This window comes from Puma concolor, chromosome C2, assembly GCF_028749965.1.
Source record: "Puma concolor isolate L17-30 chromosome C2, mPumCon1.1.hap2, whole genome shotgun sequence".
Classification (NCBI taxonomy): Eukaryota; Metazoa; Chordata; class Mammalia; order Carnivora; family Felidae; genus Puma; species Puma concolor.
In genome coordinates, this window is record NC_141675.1 from 91401178 (window position 1) to 91418959 (window position 17782).

The 17782-nt window shown below is 40.6% G+C and overlaps 1 protein-coding gene across 1 annotated transcript in view; it reads right to left on the reverse strand.

Moving 5' to 3' along the window:
- Positions 1–573: 573 nt before the first annotated feature.
- SLC49A4 (solute carrier family 49 member 4) overlaps positions 574–17782 on the reverse strand; it is a 94945-nt gene continuing 77736 nt past the window's right edge. Inside the window, exon 9 of the mRNA XM_025914012.2 lies at positions 574–12405. Within this exon, the coding sequence (XP_025769797.1) occupies positions 12290–12405 (116 nt within the window). The 3' untranslated portion in view covers positions 574–12289. The remainder of the gene's footprint in view (positions 12406–17782) is intronic.

Consider the following 17782-nt stretch of genomic DNA (forward strand, 5'->3'; position numbering starts at 1 on the left):
GCGGACTTATATGAACAATATTGTCACATTTCCCAAATACTATTTCGATGCAGCTGTGATAAACCTTCTTGGGAATGAACAACTATGATAAATTAAAGGCAGTATTAAATATGTAAGGATTTAATAACTATTGCCTTACTCAGAGGGTCAATAAATTTTAACTTGAATGTTCTAAAAAATTAAATTAAAATGAAGACTCTGGGAGCACTACAAGAGGGAAGAAAGGAAGAAGGCAAATAACACTTATCAGGCAACCAAGACGTGCCAGGTGCTTTATGTTGATTGTTCTATTCCATCATCACAAAATCCATGGGAGGTAAGTATAATTATCCCCCTCCATTTAAATTATACTTTTTCAATGGATGAGAGAGCAGGATCACCAAATGAGATGAAAAGATTCCCAAGTCTCAGGGCCTGGTGGTGGAGCAGCAGGATTCGGCCCAGTCTGTCCTGATCCCGAGCTCCTGTTTTCCCACCATATTTTGCTGCCCAAGTGCTCAGGGAGCTTTGGCTCCACTTCTACTGCCATTTGGAGTTTGATTAAAAACAAAATGCGGACCACTTTATCACAAGTGCTTTCAATACACATTTATTGCAAAACCACAGCACAGTAACTATAACGTCAACATAACCATATTTCCTAACTGAACAGGAGATCGCCATTCTAATGCGTATTCTCCAAAGAAGCGGAGGCTTATTATATGGAAGCTCCCGCACTGTGAGTAATGACTAGAACACCCAATTCTCAACTAGGAGTTCTAAACCATTAAACATTTAATTACCACTTTGGCAAAGCAATGCACATTACCATTTCCACAATGTAACAGCACAGAGATTTTAAATGCATCTTTATTTTTCAGAATCTTCAGTATTCACAATGTGTAAAATGAAGTAGAGTTTTAAATAAAATGCTTTGCCAAAACATAGTTTCTTAAAAAGACCCGATGAAAAGGAGGGAAAATTGCATATGAATACAATTTGTCAGTGTTTGCAGTTGACATTAACTATAGTTTTAAAAGAATAAAAATACTCAAGACTTCAACATTTGCTTACAAAAGTATACTTGGCCATAAAATAAAAGTCTATAAAACCCCAAATATTAAAAAAGTAAAATGCAAAAAAATTTTTTTATTAAAATGTAATACAATCTTTACATGGTAAGAATTGTTTAAAAACGCACTGAACACTTCCTAAATTGTGACGAGCGTCAGAGGGGAATTTATCACACGCACTCATGTTTTGACAGTTGCACGGACCCACAGTGTCACAGAGCCGGGCCAGTAGATATGCACACAACATCCCCAGCATCGAGTCTCAGGGTGGGCAGATTTTAAGCTCCCCCTGCCCCCCTGCACCTGTTCCTATTTATACCATGTCTTTTGCTGGGAAAAGACAGTTTGCCCGGACACATGGGGTATCACGGGAGGCGGGGCACCTGCTGTCAAAGAGTCTGTATCTTCGTGTTGCCTAGATCTTAGTGTTGTCATGCTAAGAATCAGGTCTTGGAGCTGGGAGGAACCTCAAGAGATCATCTGGTCCATCCTCAGTCCTCTGGCACAGCCCTGTCCCATCCTCTTAGAGCCCCAGAAGCAGAGAGTCTGCTGCAGCCTGCTGGACACTATTTCACTCTGGCAACCGGAACTTCTTGTGTTTAACTGCAGCAGTGTCAGCCAAAAACCATCCCGGCAGGAAAGTACTTTGTTTCTCCATAGACTGAATGAAAGGAATCAGGGGCTTCACTGCAGCCTGGGACGAACAGGAGAGGGCCGGAGGCATGAACAGGAATGAGACTGGAGGCCCAGAGGCAGGCTCAAGGCTGACGGCAGGGTCACCTACAGGAAGTCCGGGGAATGGGAGTGGAGGAGCCTGACTGGCATGCTAGGCCCCTGGTGTGGATGGTGGTGGCCATGGGACTGTTGCAGCCTCTTATGTGAGGCCCTGCCTGTTCTGCTTCTGCAGTCATCCTACCTACCACCTGCGGCCTCTGCTGGCCTTCCTGCCCTGTCTGGCAGTGCAGAACCATGTACGCCACAGAACTATGAACAGTATAAAATTAGACCAGATACCTGGTGGCTTAAGAACAGAACAACAAAGTGCTTGGGCTTTGGGATAGTGATTCTGGTTGGACAGGCTTTCTCACTTACTTCCAGGAGTGTGACTGAGAGGGCGGGGGTGGATGGAAAAGTCTGAATGGAGTAAGAGATGGGAACTTGACTTGGATCTGAGTTCACTTGGACTACTCAAGATTTCTGTGCATCTAAGAATTGGCATGAGAAGTAACTACTCTGGCAGAGCGCATGAAACACAATAGGGTATTGAAAGCATGCCTTCAATTACAGAACATTCCTTGGAGTTTGGAAGGGAGGGGAGACTGTTAAAGTTACAGATTTTGGAGTAAAACACAGTTCCTCTTGGGAGGCAGTGCATGTCTACATTCCCACTGCTTTCTCAGAGCAGAACAGGAAACCCCTCTATGCCAGACAGGGCATCTGTGAGGGCGGGGCTCCCAGATGGCTGGTTCCACCTTCTAGTGCTCCCCCAGGCTTGCGTGCGTGAAGTGGGAAATGTGGGGGCTCTTGGCCCACTGCTGCAATTCCTCCTCACTTGGAGTCCTCTGCCTTGATGTGTTCTGTCTCCCCTCTGCCACTCTATTTCTTGACCACCCCTCTCTGGCCTCCATCCTTTGAAAGCAAGAACTTCTCAGTGCAAATGGGGAGTGGCTCCGGAACAGATGACAGGGAGGTTGTAGGATCCCCAATCCCTCTTGAGCTGAGAAAGCAGTTGGCCAGACATGCCGCAGGCAGGATGTACTTGGAGGCAGGAGGCTGGGCCAGATGACTCAGTGAGAAGCAGCCAGATTCAGGACTATTTTCCAGAATCTACTTCTACTACAGCTCTGCCTCTAAACCTCCTTCTCCACTTTTGCTCAGCAGATATGTTAACAAATTCCTATAGGCCTGGCTTATGTCTCACTAACTCTTCCACAGAGGTCTCCTGGGCCTCCTTACATGGCCTTGTCTCCTCCTTGCTAGAAGGCTCATCCCTTTGCCCAATCCCATGTCTGAATGAGCACTAACAGATCGGAAATCTTTGGAAGCGTTCCCTAAAACCTTTACCCCCTTTTCAAGTCATCAAAACAGATTTCTCTGCCTTTCCCTTCAAAAGCTGTCCCAGAGTATTTTATACTAAGAAGGTTACATAGCCATACATTGATTATGGATACGCCTGGATTTTTAATGGCCCAAGAAAACAGGATTTAGAACATGTTCTTCCAAATAGAAAGATCCCACAGATAATTGTAGAAATAAGCCACAGGGGGTGCCTGTGTGGCTCAGTCTTGTGTTCGGCTCAGGTTATGATCTCACTGATCATGAGTTCAAGCCCTGCATCGGGCTCTGCACTCCACATGGAGCCTGCTTGGGATTCTTTCTCTCTCCCTCTCTCTCTGTCCTTCCTCTGCTCATGCTCTCACAGCCTCAAAATAAATAAAGTAAAAAAAAAAAAAAGCTACAAACCTTCCAGCAGCCTTTTGCGGGGCGGGGGGGTGGGGGGGCTTGCTAGCTTTGAATTACACAGTTTTTATGAATGGACTCATCAGAAAATGAATGTGAGGCCCAGCACAATATCTTACTTGTTTCTGCATCCTCAGTGCCTAGCCCAGGGCTCAGCATGCAGCAGGAGCCCAAAATATACCGGTTGAATGATGAGACCCAGCCTCCTCCATCCTAGATCTTTTTTCTTTTTTCTCTTTTAATATGACCTGCCTCTCCTGGCATTTAATATTGGCTATGATGAAATCCCTGCCTATTTTAGAATGTTCCATTATGTTCAAATTGTATTATAAAGTACGCAGAAGAGAAAGATCATAGTCGGCTCTAAGATAAAAGAAGCAATTTTGTAGGAAAAAAATTAAAGTTAAAAAAAAAAACATGAAATAAATTCCAGGACCTACCTAACAAAGAATTTACTGGTAGAGCAATATTGATAAAAGACCAAATAGGAAAAGACTCAGCAGCTGGTTCATTAGAATAACCTTGCCCCCAGTTCGGGGGAAGGACAATTACAGGCGACAGAAGGTAGCATGGAGTTGTCCTGCCTGGGGGTCTATACTAAGCTTCAGTGAAAAAGACAACATATATGGAAAGGCTTCTCTATTCTTAGATAAAAGAGGGTGAGGTGGCAGGGCTAAGACATCAATCGATGTTTTTTCCCTGAAAAGAAAAACGGTAATGCATTTCCTTGGGACATGGAGCAAGGATTCTAGGGCATGAGCTGAAAGGGCAGGAGGATTATGGAGGAGAGGGACCATCGGAGACATCTACGTCACTTACTAAAACGATTTCTCAGCAATAACTTACTCACTGGGAAGAGCAATACAATGTGAATGAGTGAGTTCAGGAAAGAACTAAGAAGAAAGAGACCACCCCAACACACCCCTTCGATCTTAGCTGAATTCCACTGGGCTGACCCTGTCCTGCCTATGGCAGGTGAAATGGGAGCCATCACCTCTCATGACTTCTTCCGGTCACTTTCTCTGAGTCACAGACTTAAACAGAAATAGGTAGCTGTGTGTGCAGGTCACGAAAGCAATTTTGTTTGGGACACGTGGATGCAGTTTAGTGGGGGGGAAGCAGAATTTTCCTGAAGTTTAATTTTCACAAGCCTCCAAAATGATATATTCCTGGTGGAGAAAGAGATACATTTGACACTGGGGACATTTGCAATAAATAAAATCATCTACAGAACTAAACCCTGACCTTTTTAGCATCTTTGGATTTCTGCGAAGTCTTTGGGGACCAGGACTTTGCTAGCGATGCATCAAGTGTGCTTGGGTTCACTCGCAGGTGGAGAGACCTGAAGGGCTCCCACAAAGTCTCTAGTCCCCAGAATAGCCCTTTATCTAGCTGACAGGCCGAAATCCCAAGCTCTCTCATTACAAATCCTTCTTTGGTGTTTAGTCTTTGTTGTTAAAATTCAAAGGAGACTCGCAAGGCCTTGTGAACAGGTGTATCTTAGTGTGCACGCAGTTGTTCGATTTGTCTTCGGAGGAAGGTGCAGGTGCCAACAACCTTCCCAACTTCCTGAAGGACTAGTAACCCCCCAGCCCTGTAATGATGGGAGTAATGGTTTGGGAGTCCTCATGCCAGAATTGATTCTATGCTCCCACATGGATATAGGCTCTGTCTACGATGAAAATTTCAATAGAACAAAATATCTTTTCCTTGAAATCAGTTGTGGTTAACGATGATATGAGAAAGATATTTAGGTTCCTGCTGGACATAATTCAGGATTTGGGAAACTGTCATTATTTCTTTTAATTGTTAGCTCAGAAGAGCATTTGTTTTTGTTTTTAAAAACATATCTAAAAGGTCCTGAAGGATAGAAATATCTTTTGTTTTTTCTGATTCTCTTTCACAGGCACACATTTCACACATGCAATTACTCTGTACACAGAATGAATAAAAGGATGAATGAAGGAATACACAGGTATGTTGACAGCCCGAGAGCTTCTCTCATTTCCTGACACATATAACACATCACTGCCTTATAATAGTTCCTCATTTATTTGAAACGATAATGTATAATTGGAAGTACTGATGGATAGGTATTGCACTCATGTTGTTTTCTACTTTCTGTGGTGTGTGACCAACAGGTGTATAAAACTTTTCGGCCAAAAGAAACATCTACTCTGACCCTCTTAATGTAGAGGTGTGGAAGCTGAAGTTCACAGAGAACAGGTGATTTGCCCAAGGCCCCAAGGGTGCCCAGCAGCTGCCCTGGAGACAGAGGCTGAGACCCAGGCCTCCAGACTCCCAGCCTCATCTCTTTTTTTGGTTCATTTCTCTCTCTGACAGCTGTGCTCACATTAGAATCTCAGTGAAGTCTTATTTACTAACACCTGCACACAGGTCAGACGTTGGCATGCTACGCCCCTGCTCTCATTCAGTAAAATATCCGCACAGCGCTCTACTGACAGAATGTGGCCAGGTGGAGATGACATGGAAAGCAACTTGCAATTCTTTTGGGGCCATGACTCTCAAAATACAAGTTTGAGGATGGGCTTTCGCATCTGATCTGACAGTTTGATTTCTACAGGTGTAAACCCATTACTGACTCACGATGAATCACAGCAAGCCAAGGGATGGGTTTCCTGGTTTGGCCTGACTCCAGGGAACAAATGCAGTACTCTGACCTGGCTCCCAGAATGCTATCTCAACATCAAATGGCAGATTTTCTCTTATTGGGTTTGATAAATTTAATACACCCTGCATTTCATACACGAAGTCCTTTGGGGAAATAAACAGTACCTGTAGCTTGTCTCCTACCACAGACAATGAAAAAGCCATTTCTTCTTGTCAAATGTGCAGTGGAATCGTCCATGTGTTCACAGTAGGAGGGCCACTGCACACAGGGAAACATGAAGGTGCTGGAAATCTCTGCAGTTTTAGAGACTGCATGTGCTTAATCATTTCCTACTACTTAAGTAAGAATGGACCTGAGTTTTTTGAACTGGAAGAGACCTTAGGGAACATCCTTGTTCACTCCTTCACTTCAGAGATGTGGTAAATAAGAAATGAAGTGACTTGCTCCAGGTCAAATAGCTGAAGACGCCAGGCCTGGGATACGGGGGCTCCTGGGTCTCTCCAGTCTAGTACATGAAGAAACTGGCCAGCTCTCCTCTCTAAAGCTGGCAACTCCGAATATCTGGGTTTCACACAGCTTGCTTTCAAGCAGAGTCAGGAATACGTAAGAAGATACAACCAGAAAGGGGAAAGCTGGATGGGAAGATGGGCAGGAAAAGAAGAGGAGGTGACCAAGCCAACCTATGCTCTTGTCTTACTACAATTAATCAGTTTTATGGGTAGCTAGCTTGAAAGATAGGATAGCTAAGGAAGGTGGCCAGGAAAATAGTAAGGATTAACAGAATCTTCACTAGCCATTGTTTAAAAAAATGGAATCACATAGTTTATTCTCTTGACTCCACCTTCTACAGTATTTGTGCCTCTGCTGAGACGAGGAAGCCCTGTCAAGAAAATCTATTTGGGTTTTGGTGTGGGTCATTCACTCTCTTCTCTCACAGTACATGGGCCTTAGTTGGTGACATAAAAACAGAAACTCTATTTCCAATAAGAAAAAACAGAATATTGCATGTTGGAATTCATCTTTACGCTTCAGGATGTGATAGAGCTTGATGGTACACAAACAGGTCTGTGAAATGTCTCTACTAACCACTCCTACATTTGATAGAGACTCATCTGGGAGAGAAATAAGGATCTCAGAAACTCCTGCTTCTGCCCAAGAAAGTTAAAGCCAACGTGGTCTAAGAAACAGTTCCCTAAATGACTTGATTTTAAGTTCCCTCTAAGTATCTATACATATGTATGCAAATGCATAGAAAATTTTCTGAAAGGATTCATAAGGAATACTTTGGAAAAGGGGAATGGAGTCAGCACGTTTGTACGGAGGTAGACTTCACTCTGTATTTCTGTACTGGGTATTTTATAATGGATAAGCATTCATGCACTTCGTGTTTAATTTTCAAAAAATTAAAAGAAATGGAAGAAATTTTACTTAAAAAAATTGTTTCTGGTTACCACATTGATCGCTTATGGAAAGAATGCTGGTCTAGGACTCAGTTTACCTGCTAAAACTTGCCTGTGGCATTGAACCTGAAAGGTTCTCTGTTAATCTGTAAAATGAGGTAGTTGGATTAGATCATCTCCTTGATTCCATGATTCATCTTGGGTTAATGAGAAGAAAATCAATCTGAATTAGAAAAAGTCTAAATTAAGTTGTACTAAGCAGACATTTCACTTTTTACCATTTAGGTAAATTAAAAGTGTCTCCAAGTCATTCTTGACATTCTGGTCATGACTGTAGAAGCCTCCCTTGCAGACTAGAAGAGCCAGGAGGGAACCCTGAGAGCACTGTGATGTGGGGTTAGAGCTAAAATGGTTTGTTGTGTTTCTCTCATTTTATCAAGCTAAAATGAATTCCACGCTTTCCTTTTGTATTTGCTTTTTTTGTTTGTTTGTTTAGTTTTAGTTTAGTTTAGTTTTTTTTTTTTTTTTTTTTAAGGTAATTCTCCCTTGTTGAATGAAAGAACAGCTAGGGTGGGGTAACCTTTTGCTCTCACTTTCTGAGTGTGGGTTGAGATGGAAAGCTATTATAATAGAGGTCTTCCAGGTTCCAAGGCACAACAGAAAGACTACAGAAGGCAGTTTAATCAGCCCATATTCTAAAATGCAGCAAATAATGACTAGAAAAGCTTGTTAGAGACCTTTGTCATTCCCATTTCAGGGAATATTCTAACTTATCAGACTTGCTGTGGGAGAACTGTTAAATCTTTCTGGATTTAGTCATGCTAGCGTCCTGCTCAGGAAAGGGAAGCCCAGCTGTGTGGCCTTAGAAGTATTCAAGAATGAGACCACGCTTTTGCCTCAGAGCTTAGGGTGGAGTTCAGGGGGAAGCCTGTGCCAGGAAGTCAGTTTGAGGAAGCAGACACCTAGGAGAGTCTCAGACACCTGAAAGGACATGCCTGCTTAGGGTAGCGAAGGTGTCTGCTTACTGAGCACACAACTACCTCCATTGAGCACAAAGTACCCAATGGATGCTGTTAAAAGAACACCCCAAAATCTCCCGGTCAGCTTTTGTTCTTCTAGGGTGGTCCAACACCACCTACCTCTGGAGCATTGCTTATATTTTCCTAACAGACTGATGAACTGTTTGATAGTATGGAAATAAACTTTAATTTGTCCCTTTCTGTATAATTCCAAATTAAAGTGGATTTCTGTTGTTCCGCTAACTACAAAACACGCCTAGTCAAATACCCTCATAGTTTTTTGTATGTTTCTTTTTTAATATGGCACTTTCTTCTTATCACAGCTTTTGCACTTATTACATAAGATGGTATAATCATAGTAATTCCTGTACTTATTATCTCAGGCACAAGTGTGGAATTAATGTGATTTTTAACATTAATTTAAAGTACATTTACTGTGCATTTGTATTAGATCTTGAGTTTGAAATGAGCTTCTACTTATGCAAGCAGCAAGACGAATGCCTAGATTTTAGTAAAAATAATAGTAAAAAAACCTAATTTAAAGTAGATGGGAATTTAATCTCTTCGATTTAAAATCTCTTAGCTTGAATCCCTCATTAGAAGGGCTTCATAAAAACAAGCTGTAAACATTCTCAATAATTAAGCATAAATATATGATCTATGATAAAGCTTGGCCCTTAAGCCATATATGCTTAAATATACAAAATTATACTTGTACTCGATTCCCTCTTGTTATTTTATTAGCTCCATCCTCCAGTGAAATGCATTTGTGTGTGTAATTATCTTGCTCCTATGCCTCCACCATGGACCATATTAAAAAATGTTTCTTCCCATAAACTGTGAAGTATTCATTGATAAGCCACAGGGAACTTAAACTATAACATGTCCTTACCAATTAATGCTGTTGACTTGGTTTATGAGGATTGAATTATTCATCAGAATCTTTTTATATTATGTTCCTGCAAGCTAAGACTTAGAGCACCAACAGGGTGAAGAAAACAGAATGATCTTACTTAAAAAACAGTCACCTCAATTGGACCCCTGTACTTTCCACACTCCATAATGATGATTTGCTCTTAAGTCCCACTGTGTATGAACATGGAGGGGTGCTCATGAACACCCCCAAAAAGTCCAAATTAAGCTGATGTTTTGTGAGGTAGGGAAAAACATTGCTTTGGGAGTCAGACAGTGTGGGTTTTAGTTGATTCTACTTTTGTCACTAACTAGAATTGTGACCTTCGGCAAGACCCTTAACCTTTCTGGGATGGTTTCTATAAATTCTAAAATGAGGGCTTGGCTTAGTGGAGTGTTAAGACTTCTTTCATTATAAAATATCATTACAAATCTGCAGTATTTGTTTAGAAAGTACAGAGACAACAGCTGGTCTATTTTTATGCATGCTAGAAATAATCACACAAAGTGAAAAAAAAATATGACTTGAAACATTCAGGAAATACTGTGTAATCTTCTTCCCCCACCCTCCAAAGCCCTTTGGTTATATCAGGTTTGGTATATGAAATTTTGATCACTTAAAACATGGCAGTTTGTGATCAGAACAAGCATCTGCCAGATATGAATGAGCTGGAAGGACCATCTCACCTCACGTATGCTAAGACAATGGCTGGTGTCTGGTACAACGTAGGAATTTTTGATCACTACTCACTTGGGATGTCTTTCAACTAAATAGTCATTTAGGTAATATTTTTAATATTTTTCTTTACTTTGTATTAGAAGTAGAGTTAGCTATAATTAAAATATTTTGTATCACGTCTTAATTATAGCAAAATTTCATAGAGCAGTCCTCAAACAGCGGTTGTAGTCAGTGGTTCTGACTACAACCAAATACTTCATAGTTCTTCCCTCTCCTTTCTGTCTTCTGTCTATTCAGGAAGGGGTGGTGGTTATTTTAGCACTGGCTCACGGACCACTCCTATCTCTAGTGGCTGGCTTTCAATCATCTTCAAGAAATCTGCTTTCTTTTTATTTAAGAATGACAGGGTTAATTGGAAGTAAGCCCAGCCTTCACAGGTTTTCTTCTCTTTAGCAAGTTCCTTAGTTCCTTCCATTCTCGATGCTAAGTTAGCAGGATGGTTATAAAGGGGTTGATTTAAAGGTGACTGAAGACAGATGCTGAAGGGGAGGGTTTTCTTACTTTTCAAGGAGCACAATTTAGGATCTTAGAAGAAAGCTTAGGTCCTCCTCTGAGATTGAGGTGAGTTAACACACAGCCTTCAAATTACCAAGAGGGGAGAGGAGGGGCATTTGGGACTGTGTGTGATGGTGTGTGTACATGTGTAGAGAGGAGCAGAACTGAGGGCTGACTGGCTCTAACTGCATTTTGTCCCCATGGCTAATGGAAGGAGCTGGCTTGTGCTCTGTCCAGAAAAAGACAAATAAAATACAAATTTGGCGGACAAGGAAGATGTAAATTTCAACTGAAGAGAAAAAGAGGGGGTGGAAGGAAGCTGAGAATAATGAAGGCAAAGAAAGTACTGTTTTTGTCTTTTTGAGAAAACGTTTGGTTTCCTTGGGTAAGGGGAATTATGTAAATGTGAACAGTGGTAACAGCATAATCCCACCGGAGCATATTTTATGTCACAGTGAAATATATGTCTGAGAGCTGTCCAATGAGTAACTGTCATTTTTTTAAAAGCTATCCTCCATACAAAGAAAACAGGTACTGGCAAAATATCGTCCTCTCAAATGTACTGACTCCATATAGAACTGAATTGAAACAACCTGAATTGAAACACAAGAATGTAATTCAGATATAACTCAACAGATTTGAAGATTTCAAGGTTATAAATTGTTATTTTCAAACAAGGACCATTTAGTAAAATGCAACCCTAGGAAATAACAGCTGGTGCTGGACTTTACATCCCATACCACCATGTACATATGCATATATATAGGCTGAAGACACAGAATGTTCTATGTGATTTGTCATTTCACTTTTAACAAAGTGCTAAATCAGAACGGAATTACATTTTTCATACAATACTTAATGCGACTATATTAAACATTTAGTCACCTTTAATATAATTATTTAAGAGCCTAGTAGATGAAACTGTATTTCACAGAAACAAGGATAAGTTGAGATCGAGACACAAATATGTGCTCTGAAGTCACTGGGAAGCACTTGCTCACCATAATAAAGATGGCCAAAGGTTTCCGACCTAATTAAAAATAAGGAGTCATATAAGAAATGGCTTTATTAGAAAAAACGTAGTGTACACGTGGCTAAATTTTATCATTGATATACCTGTTGGCTATTTTATAATTAAAATCTGATATAGGGTTTAAACTTCTTTAGAAGTTAGTGGCATTTCTTCCTATTCTGATATGTGACTTCGGTAAGGTATGTGATAGATACCCTTTATTTCTTCCCATAATTACAATTAATCAATCAGTAGTTTAGCACTGGCACAGAACATAGAGGGCATTATTTAGGTAGTGCTTTATGTGTAAGATATCCACACTTCCAACCCCAGAACCAGGCACGGGTATGCCATTTAGAGTCTTTAAGCCCCCTATTATCACTCAAGTCCCACATTATTGTTACCTAGTAGTCATGAAATGAATATGATCATCTGTAACCTGACAAAACCTCTGAGTGAAGCTTCTCTCTTCTCCTTTTTTTTTCCTGTTAGGTGTGCAACTCCAAGCAAATGTGCAGTGTGCCGTATGATTTGCAGTCCCTTTTCAAACTCCTTCAAGTCTGTGCTATTAAACTGAGACAACCACATCAAGATAGAGTCTGTCATAGGATTCCCTGAAGCACAGAATGAGGAGGAGACTGAGCAAACACGACCCGGGAAGGCACCAGTTGAACCAAGACAACTCTGTAAGACAAAAACACACAGTTGTAAGCATTCACACGTCACCAGCAGAACGGCACCTGTATGCCGGGAGCAATCGCTATGCATTATTCCAAAGCAGTTACACTAAATGCATCATGGAAGGCCTGGAAACCAGTGTTCAATAAACGGCGATCTGGAGTCTGGGTGATACATATGATGTATTATACCGCTTTCATGTGGAACATTTTAAATCAATATTATTAATAACTTTTCATCAGTTTAACTCACCTTGACCTTGGTGGCAAAAAAAAAAAAAAATCCATTTCTTCAAAGAAAAAATAATCAATCACCTTTAAATGTTCGTTTGCTATTTTTTAATGCTATCACTATCACTCTCATCTCTGTTTAGAAATATCTGATGGGTTAAAGATAAGAAAATGACCTGAATTTTGAGATAACTTTTTTAGATTTCCTTGGACAGAAAAATCTAGTGCTTAGCAAGTAGTAATGATTGTAAAACAGGTTAGAAAATGTATGAAAAAAATAAAGTAAAATCTAACAAATTAATCCTAATTCTACCCTCAGAAAAACTACTGTGAATATTTTGGTTTGTTTCTTTCTGTTCTTTTCTCCCCCCTACCAGCATAAATGATGCCCATTATCTGAAAACCTGCAGGAATCCTCTAAACAGGTGATTCTGCCATTACTTGCTTTAATGGTATCAAGAACATCCTTCTTCAAAAATGCTCGCTCGTGAATTCAGGGCTTGCCTACAGGCCAGTCCCAGCCTTGTGCTAACAAGACACACCCACTCGCTGTGGCTGCCCGTGGCTGCCTCCTCCAGCTCCCGTGGCCCTTGAGCTGTGCATCCATTTGGCTTCCTTCTACCCAACCCTCCTTGGCAGGCAATGCTGAGGCTCTGGGAGCACAAGTGAGCGGCTCCCTGGCATGAAGAGGTTGGGTTGGTGGTGGTGGGGATAACTTCCCTAGTTTAATATCTATTTAGCAATTTCAATGAAAACAACAACAACAACAACAAATGAAGGGAAAAAGCTCCCTGGTACATTTTTTTCCTTTGGGCACTGCTATAGGTTTATATTTTCCTTTTGTACTTCTACAGAATACTAATACTGCCTTAATCTTCAAAAATCATCCTAAAGATTTCTACACTGCTGCTTTCAATCAATCCATAATTCATATGGCTAAAAGAGCAATTTATGCTCAGGAATGGAAATCAGAAAACCAAGTGGTAAGAAAAGGTGCTGAAATACTTTTTTTTCTGTAATATGCTTACAAAAGCAGGCTCCCCACCTCTCAATTTTTACATTTTAAAAGTCAGACATGCTATTCTATAGCATACAACAAAGACATATATTTCAATCGTATTTCTATGCAAAGCTGTTTCTGTGCTTTACTTGGATTGAGTATAATCTAAACACCCAGGAAGGCTGTGACCCCTGGAATCTTGTCTTTATTCCAATATCCCCTGAAATGACACACCAGCATTTTCAGCTTTTATATTAACCATGTAGCTTCTGGATTTCTGATGATAATTTTAACAGGCAAAAAGAAGCAGTTAAAAAAAATAAGAGAAAAAGCAGTAAAATAGAACAGCATACTGTTTATATTAAAAGTGAACATTCTGGGGACGCCTGGGTGGCCTCGGTTCCGAATTCTGCTCAGGTCATGACCTTACGGCTTGTGAGTTTGAGCTCAGAGCCTGGAGCCTGCTTCATATTCTGGGTCTCCCTCTCTCTCTCTGCCCCTCTCCCGCTCATGCTGTCTCTGTCTCTCAAAAATAAACATTTAAAAAAAAAATTTTTTTAAGTGAACATTCTGACTTTTAAGCAACAGCTAAAATAAAGTATGGTACTTGACAAAGTAGTCTACAACAATGACATTTTCTAAATCTTAAGAGACTGTATTTTATGGGGAGCTAGAGTAACACACATATAGCAACAACCAACTTGTCCTTGCTTTCCTCAAACCTAGAAATTTATCGAATATTGCGAAAGCAGACCTTTTATTTCATCAGAGTTGTAAATTATTCCTTCTCCCTGGGTTCAGATGAAATCTATAAAAATGCCTCATAACTGCTGTTTAGTGTTATGGTTTACAGTTGGTTTTTACTACTGTGCCTTCCTCTGAAAAGTTAAGTCCACCTTTTAGTTAAGTTCACTTGGATCAACCAACTACAAGTGTTCTTTGAAATTATTTGCCATTTCAGAAAGCAAAAAGGTATGCATCTATATATTTTCCCACTGAAAACCGTTCACATGAACCACAGCTTAGGTGCTCTAATAAGCAGGAAATGGCTTGCTTAAAAGTTTAACATGACCTTCCAGTAGCAAAGTCACCTGCTGTCCTTTCTGAGCCTGGTGTCATATGACATAATTGAACCAAGAGAATCCTGATTCATTGAAACGTTCTTAAACTTGACACCTTTTTAAAAGGAACACAGCTTTCTAATATTCCTTCTTTCGGTCTTTCACTAGAGAAAGTACGAATCCATTCTACACAGTTTGCCTCTCTCTCTATTTTTGCTGGTTCTCTATCATTTATTATATATACTGCATCCTGAGTACTGTCTGCCAGTTTTACAGTTTAGACAGGTGCTATGCTATGTTTTACTCAGTGAAGTGGGCTCTGCACCAAATGGTGATGTTCTTCTGGGATTATCTAATTAGGATTTCGCTCATCCTCTTCCTTTTTTTCTTCTAGAAGCACTCTTATACTCTTCATCTCATCTTTCCCTTTAATGATGTTATGCTTTTGTTTTCTATCACCTTTGAGTACTTGTCTGTTCCCAGATACCACCCTCCGGAACCAACCTTCTACTTTCTTTGGGGATTTAACCAGAATTATGATGATTTGACAAAATTGCCTCTATTCATCCTCAAGAAGAGCCAGCTGACATCATGATCTCATGGTATAATGCCCTTCTGTCTTCACTCCACACTAAGTATCCAATAGGATCTAACCATAATGTTGTATAATTACTCCCTACATATAAAATTACTCCTGACTAGTCCATACCTGGTGAACCTATTCTGGTAACTACCAGTCAATGCCTCCCCCTCAGCCAGGCTCCTGAATCTTTTGAGCCACAATGCAGCCTCAGATTCATGTGGTCAGCTACTTCAAAAATGAAAGGCCAGAGGTAAAAACGTTTAGTTCATTTAGCCAAAACCTGCTGCAAAGCTTCTAGAACAACAGCAACAAAAAATAGCAAACAATACAAACTTCAGAACAAGCTACAAACTATCAAGTAGAACATGAGAATATATTTCAAAGCATATAAAGAACCTAAGAGCACCCTCAGACTGATTTTGTCAAATTGAAGTTATTAGAATAAAGCTTCATTGCACTGTCTGAAATAACTCACTGAGATTCTCAAGGCAAACGTTATACGAAGCAACTCAGTTTTATAAATATGCTTATATTAGGGAGCAAGTAACAGTTTTTGGCTTCTTTTTTTTCTTTTCTTTTCTTTTTTTTTGAAAGTGACCTTGAAAACCCCAAGACAGAAAAACTCTAAAAAACTTCTGACACTGTTCCAGGTACCCCCAAATAGAATAAAAACAGGACATGGGAGACCCTGTGGCCCAGGGCTCCAAAGAAGCCAGTGCCACTGGCATAGAAACTGGTATGACATCCATCGTCAATGATGGCAATGGCCATGATCTGCAAACAAATCACCAGTGGAGGCTTTCTTGTTTGGCAAGCCATTCTAATGTGGTCATTTTGGGGCTAGTCTGTATAGCCCTGGAAAATTATATCTGACACAGTCACCCACTAAGTAGCACGTTGTGGGGAAATAAAATGCTAGTCAGAAAGTTTAGTACTTCTTCAAGGAGTGACCTACGAAACCAGAGATCTTCATGATGATTAAAATACAGGCCTTCCAATCACATAACTGACGGAATTGAGTCCTGACATGTAACTAACTTCTGGGTGAGTTTTTCAAGTTTTAACGTGACTGAATTATGGCATTTGAATGCTGGCTGTAATGGAAGGGACTTCCATTCATCCTATGAAATGTTTGGGGTACTGGCTGGGGAACTGAAAGTTATTTTTAGGAGATAACTTTGCAGAATCTTCAGACTTGTAATGTATGTATCCTCAAACCTCAGTTGTGAGGCATGTGAACTCCTGCTACAGGACTTTTGGGGCGAGATCAACTAGTCATACATGAAAGAGCCTCAACAAGGTCTTCATGGTTCTAGTAACCTTAGCCTTAGAGAGATGTGGGCATATTTGTATGCGTTTATTACACACACTAACAAATAAACATGTAAAAGGCATTTTTTTTTAATGTTTATTTTTGAGAGAGTGAGCAGGGAGGGGCAGAGAGAGAGAGAGGGAAACAGAATCCCAAGCAGTGCGCTATTGGCACAGAGCCCAACACGGGACTGAAACTCACGGACCAGGAGATCGTGACCTGAGCCAAAACCAAGTCAGACGCTTAACCGACTGCGCCATCCAGGCACCCCTAGAAAACAGAAGCCTAGGGGCACCTGAATGGCTCAATCTCTCTCTCTCTCTTTCTCGCCCCCAACCTGCTCACTCTCTCTCTCTCAAAATAAATAAACTTAAAAAAAAAAAAAAAAAAAAGAAGCCTAGATATTTAAATTATTACCAGCAAACAGCAAATTATCTAGAAGGAAACAAAACAAACATTTGGTGAGTGCCAGTAATGCCCTGGCCTAGGGCTCTTTCACACATACCTTCTCATTAACTCTCTAAAATATCAAAATGAACTGAGATTTTCTTTTTTCCTGAAAATCATCTTGCCGGATTAAAATTAATAATTAAAGTTTCATTTTTCATAATAATCATGGAGATTAGGCAGAAACCTTTAACACCCACACAAGAGATGTATACAAACATGTGACCAGAAACCAAGCAAAAAGAGGGAAGTTTTTTTCCCCAGCTAGATAAATCCTTGATCACATCAATGAGACAGGAATTAGCAGAAACGTTGCTAAGTGTTTCTTCTGCCACCTATGCCAAAGAAACAAAAACATCTGCTTGTACCTGGTCACTAGGAATCTGCAAAATGGGGGGTGAACGCCAACTGATGTCAGTTCTAGTACCCTTGCGCCAGACTCCAGTCTCTGTTGAACAAGTTGAAAGCTGCAGCTGGACCAGCAGAGTGACACAGACTCTCTATTGGCCAAGCAAGATGGTCAGGGGTACACTGGGCTCTTCCATAGTCAGTGTAAGGGTAGTTAGTCTCTGCCTTAAACTGATGAATAAACGTGTGTTATGTTTTAGAGACCACATGCAAGAGGTTTCTGGAGGATAACATTATCGGGCTTCTACTGTTGTCATTTTTATATACTGGGAGGACAAAACTTATTCCCATTAGACAGAAAAAAACACGCTCTACCAGGCTGCAGGGACCACTTAGCAGAGC